At 36.1% G+C, this 24,580-nt stretch overlaps 1 protein-coding gene across 1 annotated transcript in view; it reads left to right on the forward strand.

The window, feature by feature from the left end:
- FBXL4 (F-box and leucine rich repeat protein 4) overlaps positions 1-24,580 on the forward strand; it is a 48,876-nt gene that overhangs the window by 19,469 nt on the left and 4,827 nt on the right. Inside the window, exons 5-6 of the mRNA XM_012444261.3 lie at positions 4,096-4,309; positions 22,297-22,368. Of these exons, the coding sequence (XP_012299684.2) occupies positions 4,096-4,309; positions 22,297-22,368 (286 nt within the window). The remainder of the gene's footprint in view (positions 1-4,095; positions 4,310-22,296; positions 22,369-24,580) is intronic.

Here is a 24,580-nt window from a genome sequence, read left to right on the forward strand (position 1 = left end):
CTCATATTTTACTGTAGTATTTCAGCCAGTAAAATCATACATCTTGATGGCATTTCTTTAAGTGTAGTCACTATTCCCATTAAGAAAAAGAAAAAAATTGAAGTAACAGAGAGACAGAACCTTTTCTTGGGCGGGGCATATTGGAGTTTTGCCTACTGATTACTGTTGGGCCTCATGACTTGACTGCTGAATTGATAGTTATTATGGCTTGTAGGCAGCATTCCCAGAATAAACAATAAATATGCATGGCTTGATTATTAATGAATAATCTATGAATAAGTATGGTCTATTTATGCTCATTACTATGAAAAAGACTTATTTGTAATACTTTAAAGAACAAAAGCACATTTGAAAACCAGATACCAATGTTGATGAGCTGCTTTTTGAACACATTTTTGGGAAAAAGTTTGATGCAGTTTATTTTTGTTGCTTAAAAGCGTTATCTCACAAGTTAGAACTGTTTAACTGGATTTTAAAGAACTTTCTAGTAATTTGTATTATTCAGAATAGCAGAGAAATAGGTTACATTGGAATAAAGAGAACTTGAAACTCTTTATCAGTTATTAAAATCCTGTTCTAGCTACAGATTTGTGATTTGCTACTTTGAGTACTGTCATGCATATCATTACTCATTAAAATCACATCTGTTATAATTCCACTTTTCTAATATGGTTCCCTGAAGTCTTAGATGTTCCTTTGCCGCCCTGCCTTTTTGTGCTTTAGAACTTAATGGTATCATTCTGTTCAAAAAGCCTTAGGTTCCTTTTTTTCTCTGCCATTTTCCTTCAATTAGTTGCTGAATCCCCTTGATCTCCCCCTCAGTTTTGTGTGGGTTTTCACCCTGAACCCCTGTTACTCGTTCTCAGTAGTTTATATTCACTCCTTTGGGAAACATCTTGGATGCTTTCTAGATTCGAGAACTTTATTAGCTATTTTGACATAGAGCCATAGTTTTATGGTATAAAGAGCTTATTTCTCACTAGTATATTTATTCAGTTGCCTGCCTATATTTTATACCATTGTGACTTAGATTGTTAACTCTAGAAAGTAGAGACCTGTTTAAGATTTCCCTTGTTGCTGTCATTGCTTGATAGTACCCATACACAGTTAAGCTGGAAGTTTTGTTTTTAGTGGTTTTATTTTGGATCAGCTATATTAAATAATATTCCAAGTTATTTGGAATTAAAATTAACTTAAATATTTTGTTTTAGAAAACTCTGTGAGGGTCAGCTAAAAAACCATGAGATTAGGTATCAGAAGTCATAGATATTTAAGTCTTCTCTTACCTTTTATACTTTAGGCAAGTTGTGAGGATTAGTACCTTTTATTTTGTGATACGTAAGCTCAAATTAAATCATTCATTCATGTGATCTTAATTATTTTATGGTGCAAGTTACCATTTAGTAAATTACTTCTGATGTACTTGTATTATTCTGGACAAATTAATTCACCTCTTAATGATAAGCAATTTATTTTTCTCTTCAGGGATTTCTTTTCTCATAGCAGGAGACCTAGTTTGGGATTGTTTATCTGAACTTAGGTCCTCTCATAAAACCTTCAGTATAAAAAAATACTTTATGAGCTTTCACAATATATGAATTGGTTGCAGGAAATAAACAAGCTGAGTTCTCCTTTCAAATGATCAGTGACACAGTTGAGGTGAATAAATATATATATGTAATTATGCATTAAAATAAAACCTACATAGGGGCATAAGGAAAGAACTAAGAGCTGTATTCAGCTAATCGAGTCTGTCTCTGCCCTCTTGGGATGTAGATATGAAAAGGTAAGTAGTATACATTTTGAAAATTTAAGTAGCAATAATATGAGGATATTAAATAAGCTGCTCAGAGTGAAAATATGCAATATGGGGTTCTCGAGAGAGAGAAAGTCAGAAAGGTAGTATAGGTGTAGTCATTATCTTACTGTGCTTTCAAATTCTACTATTCATTAAATTAACTTGGAAAGTTTCCTCGTTTGTTAACAGTTTGCTTTCTGATATAAAGCCAGAGTCTTTATAGTGATACATACTAGGTGAACTGTCCCTCACCTCTCTGATCTACTCATCTCCCCATTGTTTTGTGCCTCTTGCATTCCCCGTCTCACTGTTCTTCACTGTGCTTGTTATCCTGCCCTGGATTGCCCTTCCCTTTGCATAGAATGCTCTTCTTCCAGATACCTGCTTTGCTCACCCTCTCGCTTCCTTCAGGGTTTTACTCACCACCTCTCTGAAGCTTCTCTGACTACTCTGTCCATCTTTGACACTTTCTGTTGCCCTTCCCTACTTTTATTTTCTCCTGGGCACTTTTCACAAATTTGCTGTTTACTTTACTCATCTGGTTATCATCCTCTTCTCTCTTCAAAACCTAAGTAAGGTTCAGGAGAGCAGGGATTTTGTTTTGACCACTGCTTTCTCCCCAGTGCCTAGACTATGGCCTGGATGATAGTGAAAGCTCAGTGCATATTTACTGAATAAATGAATGTATGAATGTGCTTCATGCGGATTGCAGTTTAGCTAATACAGCTAGCAAAGGAAGCAGTAGCGAGAGAGGTTGGAGGAGGGAGTTACGTGAGGAGTGTCAGAGTTTTAAGGAAGGAGTGTGCAGTTGTACAAAATGTCACAAATCAAATAATTCAAGTTTGGATTTAGAATAAATGGGTGTTCAGGTGTAAATAAGATGTGCAGGCTACTGAGTTATTTACAGTATTTAAATTTGCAGCAACTGAATTTTTTGTTGTTTAAATGTGAATTGGCCAAGATTTAAATTAGACTTAATGTTTGTGGGGTGCTTTGACCTTTAAAAACTGCATTTACATAGTATTTCAGCTTCTGTCCCATGAGGCAGTGTGGTAAATGTTATTACATACTTCAAGTCTGCATTTAAAGCTGAGGAAATGCTAAGACTTGAGTAAATGCCTTTTCCAAGGTCTCTGCTAGGAACTACTACAACAATGCAAAAAACTCATCTTTTGACCAGTGTTACTTTCTTTATTTACACAAGTAATCTAATTTAGTCAATTTTATTTTGTATGTATACTTGTAAGCTCATTAAATCGTTTAGAAAAAAAGATGTGGTGTAAATTGACTAACAGTATATTCCTGATGTGACACTAGTGGGAAGATTATGTCAAGAGACCTGGACAAGCATAATTGGTGCACTGTTAAGAGGGTTAGTTGATAAAGTTTCATGGATTCAAATACTCCTACATTCATGTTTACTTTTAGATTGTTTTCAGAGGATGATCATGGACAGGACTATTTTTCCAACTGTAATATAACTGAGATAAATATTGTGATAACTACTCTGATAAAGCATCTGTGACCTTCACCTTGGATTATTTTTATATATTTTCTGTGAAGCTGCAATTGAATATTTTGTGATAATTTCAACATCAAGCAGTCCAGCTGCTAAATAGTAACAGCTGCAGGGACCATATCCTAACAGTGTTGTAGTTAAACCCGCTTAGACATTTTCTGAGTTGAGAGGAGTCTAGTCTGATTTGTTTTGATGTTATTTCAAGTTGCCACTTTTGCACTTTTGTGTGCAGTGTTCAAAATATATTATCCAGTACTGGATAGGTACTGTTGAGGGGGAAATATCTTCCAGAGTTTAGAGTTTTGTTATTTTTATTTTTTTTTTGGCTTTACCAGCTTGGATGTGAATTATAAGTAAGTAGGAAAAACACATCTTCTACTTTCTTAATTTTCCACAAAATGGAATCGTGTCATATATATTAGTCTACTTTCTTTTTCGCATAATATCTCTAGGACATCTTTCCAGGTCAGTGCATATATTATCTAACTCTTTTACTGTATAGTATGTGTTAAAACATAATCTATTTAACATTTAACATTATTTAGCTGACTTTTCATCTGGTATGAATTCATTTTATCCTTTCAAGTTGATTTTTTTAGCCTAACCATTCATATTTCAGTATGCAGTGAATAAGAATTTAAGCAAAACAAATTTTTTATTTTCCCTAGTAGAAATCTATTCTTTTAAATGTGTCTTCTTAGAGTTGCTAAAATTCCAAAGTTCTTGCAAAAATATATTTTAGTTTTATAAAATTTACATGGAATGTTATTTTTTGCAGGTTTCTGAAGGTTTGTGGATCTGAATTAGTACGACTTGAATTGTCTTGCAGCCACTTTCTTAATGAAACTTGTTTAGAAGTTATTTCTGAAATGTGTCCAAATCTACAGGCCTTAAATCTCTCCTCCTGTGATAAGCTACCACCTCAAGCTTTCAACCACATTGCCAAGTTATGCAGCCTTAAACGACTTGTTCTCTATCGAACAAAAGTAGAGGTAAGAATAATTCATAATTTTCATCATTGCTAGTACAATAACCAACTGAATATTTAGTTTTAATTGCTCATAATGTGTTTTTTTATTTTTAAATCAAGTTTATGATGCCATATGACTACTCTAAAATCATTGGAGCTGATTCAGTCATTGTAAAGTTATTTAGAGCCTAATATGTTTTTAATTTATAAGGAAATGTTTTTCTCTGTGCTCTTAAAATTTTTTTGATGCTATTCATGTTCCCAGGAAAAGAAATAAGCAGTTGGCTGAGGTAAGCCAAAATGCTGTCAGGGAATGAATTAGAGAAAGGTAGGAGCATAGAATGAAAGAGGACATTTGCTTGGAGGGGGAGGAAGCAAAGTGGTATTTATCCTGGACCAGACTCAGGGGTTAAACCTTGTAATACGTTAGTTAATGAGTCTCATTAAAAAAAATGGAATCATGTCATATATATTAATCTACTTGCTTTTTCACATAATATCTCTAGGGCATCTTTCCAGGTCAGTGCATATATTATCTAACTCTTTTACTGTATAGTATATGTTATAACATAATCTATATAACATTCTCCAAATAATCAACATTTAGTTTTTTCAGTTGTTTTCCTTTTACAAACTACCAGCACTAACATTCATCTGTGCATAGTTTTACACATACTTACTATTACTGCTGTTGGATAGAGTCCTAGAGGTGGTGTTGCTAGGTTAAAGAGTATGTGCCTGGGCCCCTGTAGTACACAATCAGTTTGTCATATACTTGTTTTGCCTGCTCCATGCATATTTGCCTTCTTTTCTATTCCTTGAATGTTCTGACCTGGTCCCAGCTCAGGACTTTTGCTCTTTTGTTTTGCCTGTCTGGAATGTTTGTCTAGCTCATTATGGCTGCCTTTTTTTCAGCTCAGTGTTCAACTGGCATGTTTTTTTAGAGGTGGCTTCCTGGACACTGACAAAATGTAGTTCCCCTTCTAGTTTGCTTCCTTCATATCACCCAGTTTTATTTCCTTTTTAACATCCTTATCACTCTCTGAAATGATATTTGTTTTCTTGCTTATTTTCTGTCTTCTCACATTAGGATATAATGGTAGAAGCCTTGTCGGTCTTTTTCATTTCCATGTTTCCAGAATCTAGAATAGTACTTGGTAAAGATTGGCTATTCAATAAATATTTGTTAAGTAAGTGAATAAAGATAACCAAATTACTTTTCCAAAATGATATACCAGTGACTTGGGAGACTGGATTAATTCTGGTGGGAATGGTTTGGTCCTAAGGGAATCGGTTGTTGTAAGGTGAGGATGCCCTTTGTGTTTGGCCTCTTTGCACTGTCTGCTTTGTCTTTGACCTTCTGCCATTTAAGACACAGCAGGACAAAGCCCTTATCAGAAGCCGAGTAGATGACAGTGCCATGCCCCTTGAATTTCCCAGCCTACATACCTGTGAGCTAAATAACCTCTTTTTCTTTATGAGCTACCCAGCCGCAGGTATTTTGTTATAGCAACACCAAATGAACTAAGACGGCATTATTCTCAATTTGGGGCAAAATGTTTAGCTAGACTTTAACAGGTGACCTGGCAGGGTGGAAAGAAGACTTTGATTCTAGTTCTAGCCATGTCAGCGATAAGCTTGGTAATCTAGGTTAAGACATTGTCTCAGATTCCCAGATTTTTTATTTGTAAAATGAAAGAATTATTGTCCCTGAATGCTAGATGATATTAGCCTGTGTTTTTATTGGTCTGTGGTGAAATGACTCCCCATTTGTGTGAGTTTAAAATTGTTACCTATCTTATTTTGGGTAGACTGTTGATTCTGAAATTATACCATGCCTGCTTTTTATTGGAATATTTACTATTTTATGGGCCTGTGTACTATAAACTGAAATCCTCTGAGCAAGGAGGATTTAAATGCCTCATTTAAAATTTTCTGATTGTTTAACTTTAGTAAGAAATAGAGTATACATAATTATTAAATGAACCTTTGAGAAGAAAAATGGGGTAAAAGCAAAAAAAAATATTAACTTGCTAGGCATCTTATATCTGTGGTGACTTGTGAAAATATATCCCATGAGATGTTTTTGAAATGTTACATAGTAATGTCATCTAAGTGTCAGGGAATTATTAAATAGTCTACAGTTTTCTTAAATTTGTCTCAAGAGACTGATAGATACTAAATTTTTAAAGTGTGAATTATGAAGATTAAGAAGATTTCATATCTCAAGAGTGGAAATTTATACATGTATACCTAAGTCTAGATAGCATAAGCTCTAGTTTCCGTCAGTTACTTAAATTCACATGTAAAATCATTTTATGAATGTATTAAATAAAATTTAGGTTGTGCCCTCTGTTACTCCCTATTAAATTTTTTTATTGGCCCATCTGCTAAAGTACCATAAAAGTCATATAAATACTACACAATTTTTCTGACATTGAATATGCGGAAAAAATTATAAAATTGAGTTTTCATTGATCTATGGTTCACTTATAATAAAATTAAAGATGCTATTATTTTAGTGATATCATTTGCAAATTTGAAATTGAGAAAATCTTACCCAGGCAGTGTTTACTTTTAATGCTTCCCAACTCATTGCTTTCTACCTATACTTCACTCACTTCTGTTATTATCTCTTCATTCTTGGGATCTACATCAGATCCACATGGGCACTAAGTAAATCAGAAAAAGAAGAGATGGCAAAATAATCAGCTGGTTTCTTTTAAAACAAACAGAAGCTACAGCACTGGTATTCATATCAATCTGTAAACACCTCCATTGTCACTTAAGCAAAGCATTATGTTACCTCCTCCTTCCTTTGATACATATACCCCTTTAATTTTGCACCGAATGATGCTGGTGGACGAGAGCAAACAGAATGAGAAGACAAGATGTAGGAGACTGGTCTCTCTTTAAACCTTCTACATAGTCACTGGCAGTATATTCTCATATTCTAGATTCTGATTTGAAAAGAAGGAGCAGTAATTGATTTCAAATACCTCTGCTTGCTCTAAGGAAATATATGAGAAGAAAAAGAAGATAAAAATTTTAGATTTTCTGGGAGAGGTTATTTTGTTTTAAAAGGGCTACAAATTTTTATCCAATACCACTTTAACCCTGTTTTTCTGAGCCCTGCAAAATTCTAAAATAAGCAAAAATTAGTATTACAAAATATGGACTGTATTATAGCATATTAACCTCAGAGACCAGTTTACATATATATGATAAAATACGGTTACATTTTGTGTGCCTGTACATAATTTACATTAAAATAGTATATTTATGCCATTTTATGAGACTTAAACAAGTCCGTATGCATAGTGAATAAAGTTTTTGAGGATTTTGGAGACCTGGAATTTAGTCCCAAAGTTTGGGAAGACTTACTGAATATATTCTGTTGACTGTCCTAGACATTTTGCATTATTATTTAACTCTTTATACCTGTCTGAATAGGGTTCGTCGAATTCTTATTTTTACACATAATTAAATTAAGGTCTCAAAAGATTAATAAATTGCCCACTAGCACAAGCAGTAGAGTCAGGATTTGAAGTCAGATCTTGTGGCCTTGGTGTTGTAGTTAAAATCATAAGATATATAAAAGCATAGAATAGTAGTTATTCTAATGGCTTGGCTGTTTGTGTCTAAAACAAGGATTTTCTTTACTACATATTCTTATTTCTAATTTGTACTTGGTAAGAAAATATAGTAACTAACATATACAACATTATAATCCATGTGAAAATACAGACTATTAAGTTTATAGTTTATAAATATGCAGGAAAATGGAATTTTTGTCTTTTTAGTAGCTTAGTTTGAAGTCTTAGTTGTTCTGAATTTATAAATCACAATTTGTTATTCAAATTACATTTAGAAACATTTACGTGAAAGTTTGTAGAATCAATACATAATTAATTGCTTTAAGTAAATAGTTTACATAGGCATATTCTCAATTTTATACTATAATGGAGAGCAGCATTGAGATAGATAATCCTCAAAATAATTTTGGCATGTAAAATGATGTGTTGTTGATAGCTAGGTGATGTGTTCTTAAGTGGTTAGCCATAGCCAGGCATGCAGCAGGCCTGATGACTCAGTAAGAATGAGACCTCAGGAGAATGGAACTGTGGCAGGATCAGAATTGTTGTGTATGCTAGCAGGTAGATTCTGGGATGCTGATGTGGTCCCTCCCTACATCAGTGGTTATTTAGAATTTTTAGCCTTATAAGATGGTAAAATATAGTTCAACTTGGCTTCTTAGTTTATTTCACGAGATCTTTTTCTTTCTTTAGATGTGTTTAGGATTACAGTGAAAAATAACTTCATCAGAGAAATAACAAATGTCTTATAAATTCAGCAAAGAAAATTCACAAAGTAAGCTATGTGCAGAGTCTGGGGCATATATTTGTTGAATTTCATTGATGCAGAGTATTAAATACATGCCTAGTAAAGAACAAGATGCCATTACATGAATAAAAGACAGAGTGGACAGGTATAGAGTAAACCCAATTACATGCTAGCACTGTCACAGGCTTGTGCTTAGTTGGAGGATGATCCATGTTGGGAAACTTTTTTAGAAGAAATCACCCTTGAGCTGAGATTTATGCCCTGTTTACTGTGTGATCCCAGAATTCTAGTGAAATGGGTTGGTAAATAGGGTAATTCTTTTTTCCTCTTGAATTTGGTGGATCTTTTAGAGTTGAATAGATAGGACGTTATGCAAAAGATGGCAATTGAGACAGGAAAGACACTTTAGTTGTGCTTAGTTTCTTCTACATCCGTAGCATGGAAATAATTCACTGTGTTAGGTATTATAATGAGTAGAAGGACTTAGATTCAGTCTTTTTGGTTCTTCTCTACTCATAAGATTCTTATTATGTATGAAAAATATTGATTGCACGTACTTCTTTAACCATACATGATGATGTATTTCTGTGAAAGTAGAGCTATAAAAATCTGGCTCATTCAGCTGGGCTTAGGGGCTCATGCCTGAAATCCCAGCACTTTGGGAGGCTGAGGCAGAAGGATTACTTGAGACCAGGAGTTCAAGACCAGCCTGGGCAACATAGCAAGACTCCCATCTCTACAGAAATTAGCTGGATATGCCCCTGTAGTACCACTCAGGAGACTGAGGTGGGAGGATTGCTTAAGCCCAGGAAGTCGAGGCTGCAGTGAGCTGTGATTGTGCCATTGCACTCCAGCCTGAGTGACAGTACAAGACCCTGTCTCAAAAATAAAATAAATCTGACTCATTAAATAGACTTCTAAATACTTGGAAAAAAAAAACTTTTATTTTGAAATAATTTCAGACTTACAGAGAAGTTGCAAAAAAAAGTGATTTCTTATGTATTTTCACCCAGGTTCCCCTACTATATGGATAATTGTTTTATTGAACCATTTGAAAATAAGTTGAAAATGTAATAACCCTTTATTCCTGGGGCATTATAAGTGAAAGACATAATTTGTCCTAAAAGGGCGTATATCTGTGATGTACTTTTAAATACTTGTGTTATGGGCTGAATTGTATCTTCCCAAAATTCATATGTTGAAGTCCTACCCTCCAGTGCCTGAGAATTTGTATTTGGAGATCGGGTCTTTAAAGCCTTTTAAAGAGGTAATTAAGGTTAAATGAGGTCATTAGGGTAGAGCCTAATGCACTGTGACTGGTGTCCTTAAGGAAGAGGACATTAGGACATACACACACAGGGAAGACCATGTGAAGACAATGGAAGAAGATGACCATCTGTAAGCCAATAAGAGAAGTCTTAGAAGAAACCAACTCTGCTGACACCTAGATCTCAGATTTCTAGCCTACACAATCGTGATCAAGTAAATTTCTGATGGTTAAACTACCTAGTCCAGGATACTTTGTTATAGCAGTCTATAAAACAAATATACCTTGTATAGGATAGCATAAGAATAACTTTTTAACATAGGGCATGAGAGTGTCTTTAAGATAAGTCCCACACATGTACTAAAACAATCTGGACTACTGTTAGAAGTTTGAGGCTGTTTCCCTTTCCTTTGTTTGGGGGAAAAAAATCTGGAATCGAGGGAGAGAGTGGGGCATGACAGGTAGCTCAGTAAGAATGTTATTCTGTTGCTTAGCAGCAGACTGGAAAACCAGGAGTGTTTTTTAAAAGTTGGAGTTATAAATGGAACACCTGCATCCAGTTTTGATTGCCTCACTTCAAGAATGATAGAGCATAAATTGAGAGAATCTGAAGAAGTGAAAAAACTGATTATAGGTATTGTAGGGGACTAGCGTATGGCAGTAATCCATAAGTAGGGTTCAGCATCTGTTTACTTGGCCAACTCTGCTGTGTCAACAGTTTCAAGGACCCCTCTGCTTTTATCTTCATGAACTAGAAGACAACAAAAGAAGTTGATCTTTACTTCTGTAGGATATTAACACTCTCCTATTTTTTTCTTTCTGTGCCAGTTTATTTGGCAGAGCATATATATAAGTAAAATTGCACACCACCCTACCTGTTGATGAAAGCAGCTGGGCTTTCCTACAAATGATAACTATCTTTTGAAAGAGTGTGATTTAATTTAGTGCTATGAATTTGTTTTCTGACGTGTTTATATGGTGGTCTCCTTACTGCATTCTTACTTGATTTAAACAGTACATTACCGTATTTTGGGAAGTAGAGCAGGGGTGGCTTTTCTTTTAAAAGAGCCATTGCATGTTCTCACTCATAGGCAGGTGTTGAAAAATGAGAACGCATGGACACAGGGAGGGGAGCATCACAAACTGGGGTTGGTTGAAGGGGGCTAGGGGAGGGACAGCAGGGGGTGGGGCGGTTGGGGAGGGATAAAATGGAGAGAAATGCCAGATATAGGTGATGGGGGGGATGGAGGCAAAAACCACCTAGTCATGTATGTACCTATGCAACAACCCTGCATGATTTGCACATGTACCCCAGAACCTAAAGTACAATTAAAAAATAAATAGATAAAATTAAAAAAAAAAAAGCCATTACAACTAACAAAGTCAGACTATAAGACCCAACTGCGACTTTGGGAGACTGAGGCAGGCAGTTAATGAGGTCAAGAGATTGAGACCGGCCTGGCTAACATGGTGAAACCTTGTCTCTACTGAAAATACAAAAAAAAAAAAAAATTAGCTGGACATGGTGTTGCGTGCCTGTAGTCTCAGCTACTTGGGGGAGCTGAGGCAGGAGAATTGCTTGAACCCAGGAGGTGGAGGTTGCAGTGAGCTAAGATCACGCCACTGCACTCCAGCCTGGTGACAGAGCGAGACTCATTCTCAAAAAAAAAAGAAAACAAACAAACAAACACCTGACTTGACTGTATGGCAAATGAAGAGTGGCTTCTCACTTAACAGAGCCAGTGCTAATAACTAAGACCAGGGTGAGAAATTGAAATAGAACCAAATGCAAGCTGTCATTAGCTGTCATCTAAAATGCAGTCTATTTTAAACAGAAATGTTAATATAGCTAGATAGTATATAAAACAGAGATATTAGTAATTACTTTGTTCTTAAACACAATCAAGAATCAAGAGTTTTAATAGCTGATAATAAGTGTAATTTCTTATCACATTATAAAACTAACAAACTTTCTTAGAGTCCTTGGTATGTGTCTCTAGGCTGTATTTCTATATCCTGATTGGCCTTGTAGAACTTTCAATAGGAATAGGCAACTTGGTGGAGTGAGTATGTGTGACCTGAATGAATGGGTTGTAGATTCAGTTAAGAGTCGAGAAGCCTAACTTGTGAGTGCAGTGATGGGGGAGATCATATTTTATAGAGGGCAGACTCTTTATCTAACACAACCATGACCAATAAACCAAGTATAAGAAATGTACCTGGAAAGGACACCATCCATTAGAGATAGCGAGATAGCTGATTAGCCTATCCTCTCACTGTTGACATGTCTTAAGAAAAGCCAAATTAAAGTTACAGGACTGTAATTTGTGAACTGCCATGTCTTTAAATTTTTTTTTTTTTTTTTTTTTTGGTAGAGATAGGGTATCACTGTGTTGCTTAGGCTGGTCTCAACCTCCTGGGCTCGAGTGAACCTCCTGGGCTCAAGTGATCCTCCTGCCTCAGCCTCCCAAGTACTGGGATTACATGCATGAGCCACCACACCCAGCCCAGAGTCTTTTTGACTGCAAATCTCTGCTACCATCCATTATGGGTTGTTATGAAAATTGATCAGTTGCGTATCTATGAGGAAAGATATATTCGACTATATTATTGTAGGAAAGCGCCAACACAGTGATAAGAATAGGCTTCAAAATGAGACTGCAGGGCAACGCAAAGGTGTGTGAACGTTTAGTCTTAGATTTTGTTTCATCACACACAAGGATTATAAGAATTTGACAAATTATCTGAACCTTAAACTGAAACTTTTATGTTAGAGCTAAAATTCTGACTCTATGGTCTAGGATAGCTATTAACCATCTACAGTTAGGTTTAGAGAGCTTTCCTCTTTTTCCTCAAAGACGGTATAAGGAGCTTCATTAATTTTTGCTGTTTATGCTATTTAGCTTTTTCATTTTAGTGATCCATCAGAATTCTAACTCCCCACCTCAGTGTTGACGTTAAAGTTGTGAAAGACAATATTGTTTTCAAGTTGTGATTATGTATCAGTGTATAATCTATACTATATTGTATATTTGAACTGTATAAAAGAAAATAATTTCTAGTAGATGGTTCATAGCAAATCTGGATAAAGTAATTGAATTTAAATATTCTAAAATGGTGATTATTTCTATATATGCTTAGTTTCAAGTACTTTAAATAGTTGTCAAAATACTTCAACTTTTTTTTTTGGATTTTTTTGTTTTTGAGACAGAGTCTCGCTGCGACACCCAGGCTGGAGTGCAATAGCACGATCTTTGCTCACTGCAGCCTCTACACCTCCTGGGTTCAAGCAATTCTCCTGACCCAGCCTCCAGAATAGCTGAGACTACAGGCATGCCAACATGCCCGGCTGATTTCTGTATTTTTAGTAGAGACGGGGTTTCACCATACTGGCCAGGCTGGTCTCCAACCCCTGAGCTCAGGTGATCCACCCGCCTCGGCCTCTCAAACTGCTGGGATTACAAGCATGAGCCACCACACCCAGACTTCAACTTTTATTCTGTATTCTTCTCACCAAATTTATTAGAATTGGAAGAGTGGAGTAAATAAAATTTTAATTAGAGAAAGATTTACACTTATACATGTATTTTACACTCCAATAATTGAGTGGTTGTGTTCTTAGGATTTCTTTTTTTTTTTTTTTTTTTTTTTTTTTTTTGAGACGGAGTTTCGCTCTTGTTACCCAGGCTGGAGTGCAATGGCGCGATCTCGGCTCACCGCAACCTCCGCCTCCTGGGTTCAGGCAATTCTCCTGCCTCAGCCTCCTGAGTAGCTGGGATTACAGGCACGCGCCACCGTGCCCAGCTAATTTTTTTGTATTAATAGAGACGGGGTTTCACAATGTTGACCAGGATGGTCTCGATCTCTCGACCTTGTGATCCACCCGCCTCGGCCTCCCAAAGTGCTGGGATTACAGGCTTGAGCCACCGCACCCGGCCGTGTTCTTAGGATTTCTTTGGAGATAGTTGTTATGCAAATTTATGAATTTTCATTTAGTGAATATACTTTTATAAAATTTCACCTTCTTACTTGGAGATAGTGCTCTGATGTGCTTGAAATGTATTAAATGTACAGAAAGTACATTTGTTTCTGATCATCTTATGTAACTAGTCTATATTTTAGCTAGTCTTTATAATATGTACACTTGTTACTTGTCCCTTATTTATATGCTTTCTAGCTATCATGTTTTAGAATGGAGAATACTAATTTGGAATCCTGCTGTCTTATATTGAGTGTACAATTAAGGGGTTACATTCTTTATTAAAGATAACCAACAATTAATTTTCAACATTGAGCAAAAAAGTCATAAACTAGTTATAACAGCTATAAACCTACATTAATGTAAAATAGCAAACATATTTCTGCATACATTGATTATACAAGGTCTCAGTATATTATAAAGTATACAAGTATGCATAAATATACGTGAGTATAATAAACATCAGTTATCTTAATAAGTATTTTTGCTTAGCACTTTAGAAGTCTGGGGAGTGGGAAGTTATGAAGTTTATGGATAGCATTTCTTAAAAAGCTGTCAATGAAAATTCGAATTTGTGCCTCCTTTTATCTGTTTTTTTTTTCTTTGAGACAGTCTCACTCTGCCACCAGGTACCAGGCTGGAGTGCAGTGGGACAATCTTGGCTCACTGCAACCTCTGCCTCCCGTGTTCAAGCAGTTCTCCTGCCTCAGCCTCCCAAGTAGTTGGGACTACAGGTGTGCGCCACCACACCCAGCTAATTTTTATATTTTAGTAGAGATGGGGTTTCACTATGTTGGCCAGGATGGTCTCGATCTCTTGACCTTGTGATCCACTCGCCTCGGCCTCCCAAAGTGCTGGGATTACGGGCATGAACGACCGTGCCTGGCTTCTTTTATCTATTAATAAATTTCTTCATAACAAGTAAAGGCATTTATAATAATTCTTTATAACTGAATGGTACTTCATATCTGCATACACCAAACTTCCATATCTGTTATCCATCATTTCACTAACTAAAACTGTTTTTGAAATTGAAATCATTCTTTTTTTTTTGAAACAGGATATTGCTGTGTTGCCCAGGCTAGAGTGCAGTGGTGTGATCTCAGCTCACTGCAGCCTCTGCCTGCCAGGTTCAAGTGATCCTTCCCGCTCAGCCTCCCAAGTAGCTGAGACTATAGGCATGTACCACCACACTGGGCTAATTTTTATATTTTTTGTAGAGATGGGGTTTTGTCATGTTGCTCAGGCTGGTCTCAAACTCCTGAGCTCAAATGATCTGCCTACCTCAGCCTCCCAAAGTGAAATCATTCTTTTTAGCAATAGTCATTGTAGTAGAATGAGTATTTGGAGTTCACTAAAGGACACTAGGGGGAATAAAATTGCTAAAGAAACAAGAAGGGAGTTGTGAAAGTAGGGGGAAACAGTCTTCCTCCTGTTATAATCATTGGAGTATGGTGTTTATGGACTAATTCCTTTACAGTCTTTTTCTGAATTATAGAGGATGGTCAGGAACCCTGATGATATAAGCATGCTTTACAGTTGTTTTTGCCTAATTGCATTAATAAAAGCTGTTCACACTGAGCTTGTCTCTTGCTTTTCTCTCCAGTTATAACTTCTAATATTTTGCCATTTACTTCTTTACTTTTGGCATTTCACTATCCAAAATGGCTAAGTGTCATGTGATCTACTTGAATATTTAATTATGTGTTTACTCTTCAGTTTGGTCCCAGATTAAGAAGTATATCCTTCTTTATCTGGATGTGTGGGGAGTTGTTGAATTTATTACTTAAAGTTATCCATTGAGTTTTGAAGCTGCTGAACAGGGTTAACAGGTAGATTTTAGATGGAATGTAAAATAAATCTTTCTTTATGATTTTTGGTAATTCTGTAGAAGAAATGATCATGGACCCAGTCACTTCTTAGTGAATTCCTTGCTATAGTTATTTAAGTAAGGTTGCCCTTTGTTTGAAAATTACAAACTCATTTGAAAATGAATCTGCTGCCTTGCATTATTAAAGCTGCTATTTTAATTATATTTTAGTTTTATAGAACTACCCTCATACTTCTATTGAATGAGTTTTAGAGATCTAACCAGTAGAATTTGTAGACTCGGGGACCTGAAAGATACTTTATGTCTTAAATAAGAGGTTCATAGAATTTTTCACTTTTTATTTCTGAGTAAATAAAATACTGTGCCATTTTCACAGTACACCTAATAATGGAGCTTTGATCCATCCATTTGTGTGTTCTAGATATGTAGCAGTGCTGGATGTACCCATTATAGTAGAATTGTTTTGTTCTCCTGGATAGTGATCGGCAAACTTTTTATGTGAAGGGCTAGGTAGTAAACACTTTAGGCCTTGCAGGCCCTAGGGGCTCTGTCACAACTACTCAATCCTGCTGTTGTAGTGTGAAAACAGTTACAGACAGTACATCAATGAGTAGGTATGTCTGTGTTCCAATAAAACTTTATTTACCAAAACAGGCAGGAGGCTGGATTTGGCCTCCTGGGCAGTAGTTTGCCAATTCCTGCTCTAAACTATTAAGTTGGTGGTCTCTACAAAATCAGTCCCTTTTAGATCTGGAAATGAAGAGTTAATTTCTCCATAGCATATTCTCTTTGCTTTGACGTCAGTAACAACGTTTTAATTCTGAATACTAATAGCATGGAGAAAGAATATTCTAAAGATATTTTAGGAGGCAGCGGGTTAACTGGATTGAAAGACATTGTAAACTTATTCCGTAGGCATGTTCTCTAAACCTGGGTGCTCCTACAGTCTCTGGCTTTTCACTGATGAGCTTTGCTGGAGAAAGCCATGAAACCATGTTAATTTGTGCTTATTCACCTCGGTGCTATCTGTCAGCCCTTTTATTTATCTGTATTTGACTTCTTATTAATTCCTCACAGTATCTCTTGCAAGGTCATCGTGGTTCTTTCCATTACCATTACCTCCATCTCGCATTATCTTGGTCTCACATTTGATCTCACATCTCTTATTCAGCAGAGATCAGTTATATCATTCAACATAAATCTCTTTTGTTCTATGTTAGTTCCTTTTTAAGGTGAGGATTTAAAAAAATGATAGTTCTCTCTAATATTAAATCATTTTCTAATTCCCAGTTTAATGTACAGACCGATTTACATTACTGTAAAATATTTGCTGTGAATTCCTCGTCTATGACTTGAAATTCTCCCAGAGAAAATAATGCATCTACCATTTCACAAATGTTTTCTAGATATACATAATTAAACTTTAGTTCAAAAGTGAGTTAGGAGGATATGCTGTTAGGTCTGTGCCTTAAAGTTACATTCTTTAAGAAACACAATAAGCAGAAGTTGTGATTTCTCTAAGGAACAGTCCAGACAAGTTAATATAGTATTCTTGACAATAAATATTTTTTCTTACTATTATCTTACCCTTTTTTGGGGGGTGGGGTACTCAGTCACTCAGACTGGAGTACAGTGGAATGATTACAGCTCATTGCAGCCTCAACCTCCTGGTCTCAAGTGATCTTCCCACTTCAACCTACCAAGTAGCTGGGACCACAGGCATGTGCCACTATGCCTGGCTAATTATTTTTATTTTTGTAGAGATTAGGTCACACCATGTTGCCCAGATTGTTTTTGAACATCCTGGGCTCAAACTGTCCTCTCTCCTTGTCCTCCCAGAGTGTTAGGATTATAGGCATGAGCTACTGCAACTGGCCTTACTCTTACTTTTAAGAACTGATTCTGTAGGGAATTTATCTCAAACTATATCATGAGAATCTTATTGTCCCAGTCTGGGGATAATTAGCTAGAAGACAGTGTTCCAAGCTACCTCACCCAGGAGTTTGGATGGAAGTCTTAGAGAAAGAAGAGATTTTGTTCTGGGCGGATACACCAAAAAGTATATAGTAACCTGGCATTGGCCGTGCCTTCTGGTCAGAACTGAGCTAGGCCTTCTACTGTCCTGCAGTATCCGCAGTGCCACTGCAAAGCAGGACCTCTATACCTTTAGCAGAAGTCCTGGTTCCAGAAGGGGGCAATGTGCAACACTAGAAAAGGAGGAATAGAAAAAAACAGGATCAGGAGATGGCAGTTCAAAGAAGTAAGTGAAAGCATCTTGTGGAAAAGAACTAGAAATTTTGAAATATAGACTAAAACAAGAATACATAGTTGTGGGAAAAAAAACTGATTAGAAATCTGGCAAAGTATAGTCATTGGGAAAAAATAAATTGATGGGATAAATTCTAAATTGGACACAGAGAGAATTGCTAAATTAGAAGAGAAGGCTGAGGATTGTATTCAGATTTGTAAAAGAGGTAAGTCAGGAACTGCTGTAAGTTTTATATACACCCACACATTCTCTCTCTCTCTCTCTCATTTACTCCCAAGGCAATCCTACTCATTTAATAAATATATATTGTGCCTACTATATGCCAGTGACTCTGTTATTTATCTGTTGCTGTATATCAATTGCTCCAAAATTAGTGGCTTAAAACAACCTACATGTATTATCTTATGCATTTTCTGTGAGTCAGGAGTCTGGGAGTGGTTTAGCTGGGTAGTTTTGGCTCAGGGTCTCTAAGGAGGTTGCAGCCCGTTTGTTATCTGGTGCTCCAGTCATCTCAAGGCTTGACTGTGGCTGGTGGATCAGCCTCCAAACTCATGCAGACGTTGCTACAGTTCCCCTTTAGCTTGTGGCCAGAGGCCTCTGTTCTCTCCACACAGGTCTCTCCATAGGCTATCTGAGTGTCCTCATGACATGGCAGCTGGCTTCTCCCAAGGGAACAAGTTGGGAGGGAGGAAGCCAAGACAGGAGCCACAGTCTTTCTATAACTGTTTTATAACTTCAGGAGAGTTCTAAAACAGAACCCATAGGAGATAAAGATATTTATTATAAGGAATTGACCGACATGGTGATAAGGCTGGTGAGTCTCAAAATCTACAGGACGAATTGGCAAACTGGAGACCCAGGAGAGCTGATAGTGTAGTTCTAGTCTGACAGGTAGCTGGCTTAAGACCCAGGAAGAGCTGATGTTTCAGTTTATGTCCAAATTCAGGAAGAAACCAGTGTCCCAGTTTGAAGGCCATTAGACATTGGTTTCTTCCTGAATTTGGAAGAATTCTTATTTGAGGGAGTGTCAGCCTGTTTGTTCTATTCAGGCCTTTAATTGATTGGATGAGGCCCACCCACATTAGGTTGGGCAATGTGCTTTATTCAGTCTACTGATTTAAGTGTTAATCTCCCAAAAACAACCTCACAGAAACACCCAGAATTATGTTTAACTAAATATCTGGGCACCCCATGGCCTAGTAAGGTTGACACATAAAATTAACCGTCATAAATGTAATATTGAAAGTGACCTGGTATCACCTCTACAATTTTAAAGTGAGTTGCTAAGTTAAGCCCTCTCTCTCAAAGGGAGAGGAATTAAGCTCCATCTCTGGAAGGAAAGCATGTAGAATACCATGTGGACATATTTTTCAAACCACTGTAAGCACTGGTACTTAGGAGACTCCAGTGTTCACTGAATAGAAGTTACTGAAGAAAAAAGCGGAAGGAATGGTGGAAATGTAATATTTGAAGAGAGAATTGTTATGAATCTTCATCTTTCATGAAGAGAGAGATGAGTCTTCAAATCAAAATGGGCACTTGGGGTTTTAAACAAAATAAATGAAAATAAGTTTTTAGACAGATTGTAATGAAATTGTAGGACATAAAAAATAAAGGGACAAGAGCTATTAGAGAGAAAAGATACATACCTGCAGAGGAAAACAATTAGATTGACAATAGACTTCTTGTCAAGTAAGAGACTGATAAGCAGTGGGGTAATGTTTTCAAAGTGTTGAAAGAAGGTAACTGTGATCTTAAGATTCTAAGTATAGCTAAAGTTTCACTCAAGATTGAGGGCAGATCTCAAATATGTACAATAAAATTTATTTTTAAAAAAGATTGAAGGTAAATATTAAACTAAGTTATTTAACTTCCTGTCACTCAGATTCCCCATTTATGATGATAGGATAGATAAATAATGATATTTACTTTACAGGTTGTTAACTGTTCCATTCACTGTTATATGTGCCTAAACAGTGCCTAACACAGAGTAGGCAAACAATAACTGTTCATTAAATGAATGGATGAGTGAATAGGATTGTTGTGAGGATTTATATATATAAAGACTTTATAGCAATGCCTGACATGTTAATAAGTACTCAATAAATGTTTGTTGTTAAGATATTATCACCCACAGACACTCACTAAAAGAACGATTAAAAATATTTCTCAACAAAAGGAAAAATTCTTTAAGGAAGTATCAGATATAAAAAACAGTTATGACACAGAAATTGATAAAATGCTGTGGATACAGAAATGTAGTGAGATAAACAAAGAAGACAAATATTAAGAGTTGATAAATTGAGTGGTGGCTACATGATTATGGGTATTATTTTGGAACCCTATACTTGTTTGTATATTTGAAATTATTCATAGTAAATAATTTAAAAATAACCAAACAAGTTCCATTAAAAATTAGTGGACTAGAACTGTATGTATCAATATGGACAGATCCTTCACACAGAGGAAGAAGATGCAGAAGTATATGCACACTGCAATACCATTTATATAGAAGCCATGTAGAACAATATTATGTGCTATTTATGGATACATAATGTATTGTAAAATTATATATTTCCAAGCATGTTTTAAACACCAAGTCATGATAAAGGTTACCTCTGAGGAAGTATGTGAATGGATGGAGGCATACAAGAATGTAGCCAGATAAGCAAAGAAGGTCAAAATGTTAAGAGTTGATAAAACTGACTGGTGGCTACATGCATGTTAATTAGAACCTATACTTGTTTGTGTATTTGTGATTCTTCATAGTAAGTAATTTAAAAATAAATTACCAAACAATTTCTGTGAATTATATATATGTGTGTATTTATCTGTATATATGTGTATATTTTTCTAATTTAAATTTTCTTACAATAAGAAAGAGATTCTTTCTAAAAATTCTAATATTCTGTGGATCTTACTTATGGAAAAATCTTATAAAACAACCTTTTTATATGGATATGGTCCTGTAAAAAACAAAAAACAAACAAGCAAAAACCAAATGTCATGTTCCTATCTGTTAATAAGTTAAAATGGCTAAGTATTGTGAATAACCTGAAAATTAATTTATTTTTATACACCCTTTCTAATGTTAACATTCTGAGAGCTACTTGGGATTGTCTTATAAATATTATGTTGAAACTTAAGTATAAAATCAATATAAACTTTTTTGGTTTAAATTCAAAGAAAGGCTTAACAATGAAATAATTAGACTTAGGTATAATAGCCCTCTATGGCCTATTATAACTATTATTATTTTTGCTTTAAGTAACCTTATTTCATGTGAAATATTTTATTACTTTACTTTCTCAGTGAGAATTTTATCTGGGATTTGGCCAAATGTTTTGCATTTTCATTGACACATTCTTCACCTCTCCGTCAACTGGTATTTTTTAGTTTCTGAACACATGGAACAGATTTTTACAGAAGTTGTATAATATCTTAATTTTTAAATATATTAAAATATATATTTTTCCATATAAGTTTGAGTAGTTTTCTCCTTAATTTATAAAAGAAAAATTAGAAATTTGAATATTTTGGATTATTTTGTTTTTCACAATTTTTCATGGCAGATATGTCATGAAATTAGAACTGTAAAAAAATATTTTAGGGTGCCACGATCCATGATTATGCAGCAGTCTTTGGATTTCTTTAGTGGTGAGACCGCTTTCATTGCACAGGACAGATGGGCTTAAATGGCACGAACATGACTAGAAAGTGCATGTTATGTATGTTTCAGTCAGCATGTTGCTACTGACAGGTGCTCAATGGTTGTTGGTATCCTTGTCAGCAAAGAGAATCCTTTGACATTAAAGTCACCAGCTCCTTCCTGATTTGTGGTGACTCTATTGGCAGTTCCATCAGGCTGCAGCTGATGAGTGAATGTCAGAGCTGCAGCTGTTCTTCAGGAGTGTCACCAGCCCGCTGTGGGTTTTTTGTCTTTTTGTTTTTTTGTTGTTTTTGTTTTTGGAGGGAGGAGTGGTTTAGCTCGTCTTCTTCAGTCTTAGCCAGACTTTCAAACTGCTTACCTTTGGGAAATGAACCAAGAGGTCATAGGGAATATAGGTATCTTTAGGGCATGCAAAACCATATACAAAGTGGACTTACATGGAGACTGGTAATGATTACCTTGACTCCAAGCCAATCAATGGTTGGGCCTCTGGGGACTCATTAAATGGCATTTGTGGACTCTGTAACCTAGCTTTTGAGCTGCATTTCAGGAAAAGCAGTGACAGCCTTTAATGTCTAATTGACCTCTTCTCTTTGTTTCACTTTCATTCACTTTCCATATTTGCCTCTGATGTGGTCCCTAATGGCAGCAAACAGCACTGCTCAGCATTTTGAACTTCTGTTCAGAGCTTCAGCACCTCAGTTTGGGCAGTTGTGTCATGGTAAGTATTTGAGAATTCTTTATACTACTCAATTACTTGTTCTCTTTTTCTTCCTGTGGGTGAAATTTATCCTGACTCACCCTACCCCACACACACCCACAGTTTTTCAGATTTATGGTTCTCTTCTTTGTCCCTTGCTTTCAAATATGTTTCTTAAATTGGGAAGTATGTCTTTGAAACACTGACATTGTTTATCCAGGAGAGCAAGGAAAGAAGTATAGTGTCGTGGAATATAGTATAGTTCTACCCCAAACCAGATGTTGTCTCCGACAAACTATTCACCTCTCTAGGTTTCTTCACAAACTAAGATGTCAGTTGTACCCAAATGCCAATAGTTTAGTAAGTTTTTCACTGACTTCATTTATCTTTTAAATTCTGAGATAATTTTCTTGGAATTTTAATGATAATAGATAGGTTTATTTAATCCGTTTGTTTTTGTATTTGTTTTACTGTCCTTACTGGTCAAAACAGAAAGATTAGCACCCTTTGTTGGAACTGTTTTTGTGAGTGTGTGGAAATTTGACTGTTCTGTGAAGTCTAAAAGCCTAGGGACTCTTGGACTAGCTAAGCTTTAAAGTTCTTCCAGATTTGAAATACAATTTTATGTGCCCTTGAAAGAGCTCATGGGAAGAGTTAAATCTTTTAATCTAAACCACATAATTACATAGCTCTTAAATAATACCGAGATGTGAAGAACAATAGAAATCTTGTGTGGAGAAGGTGTGCATGTGCATGTGTGTGTTTGTGTGCACACATACTGTAAGTGAATCTTCTAGTATAACCGACTGGAAGAATTCATTCCTCCTCACTTCCTCCCTTGCTCCCTAGAACAATGTAGGTTTAGGAGATCCCCAGAGCATTCCGGTTTTGCCTTGCATTCACTTAGTAGGAAGACTTGAATAAGCAAAATGATTGCAAGATTCTAGAAAAGTTCTGGTATGCTAGATTTAGAATCAATAGACAGGGTCCCGGACCTAAAATAAGTCCCATTTGAACATCTCTTAGAGCTCAGCGTGGCTTCAGGAATGTCCCAAGATTTGGCAGTGTAGACTAAGTAGGCCTTTTATGATGACATGTTTATCTCCATGTCCCCACGGTCTTTGAAATCTTGTGGTTAGGTTTTATTAAACCCCAAGTATGGGATCAGGCCATCCCAGTCTCTAGAAACAGTCTTGGGAGTCCGCTAGATTTTTCTCACTTCCAGTCAAGTTCTTACCATAGTAAGCCATTTGATAGGCTTCTGTGGGTCTCTCTAGTGACACTTCTAGATGGGCCCAGTGACATTTGATGGCAGTTTCTGTCACAACACACTAGCCAGCTACTGCCACTTGGATTTTCCTTATTGCTAGCCTGCCCTCTTTAGATTGGTAAGGACCCTGTTTAACTTTGCTGATGTACCTTATTCTGCTTGTTATTTACCTCCTTAAACTGGAGCAACATTCCTTAGAAAATCAAGCCTCTGACCGTAGACACTTTACTATTGGAATTATATATATGCTTACAGTTGGAATTATATTAAGTTAGCATTTTCCAGAGTTGACCCATGGAAAATTAGTCCTAAAGGATAATCAATTTTAAAGGCTGTGTATTTGGGGGTGGAGTGGAGATTTCCAGTGAAATTAGGAAGCCAAGTATGGTTGCTCACACCTATAGTTCCAAATACTCTGGAGGCTGATGTAGGAGGATTTCTCGTGCCCAGGAGTTCGAGGCTGCAGTGAGATATGGTTACACTGCTGCACTGCAGCCTGGTCTTAGAGTTTTACAATGGTGTAGTCTATAACAAAGAAACTGTTTACCTTTGCTAAAACCAGTGTTTTCCAACCTTGCCTGACTACTGAACTCATTTTTCTATATTATATTTTATTGTTGACTGTCAATATAATGGCAGTTTTTAGATTTGTGGTATTTATGAAGCAGTTGTTCATAGTATACATACATAGGTCACTGTGTCGATTTTGCCATGGTGATTGTGATCTATTACATACCTTCGCTGAGTATTCTCCTCATGGCATACTTTCTCTGTAGTGAGTTTAATGTAAATACTAAATTAGTTGTGCCACTTTTTTTCTGAAACTAAACTTTGTGCTACAAGTGCCAGTTAGATTTGCAGTGACAAGAACTTCTGAGGAGTAGTGTCTCACCTGTAATAAACCTGAATAGTCTAGTCAGTGCCATAAATATTCTTGTAGGACTCCTTAGAAATACTTATTTT

This window comes from Aotus nancymaae, unplaced genomic scaffold, assembly GCF_030222135.1.
Source record: "Aotus nancymaae isolate 86718 unplaced genomic scaffold, 86718_ANA_hifiasm-v0.15.2.pri h1tg000040l, whole genome shotgun sequence".
NCBI lineage: Eukaryota > Metazoa > Chordata > Mammalia > Primates > Aotidae > Aotus > Aotus nancymaae.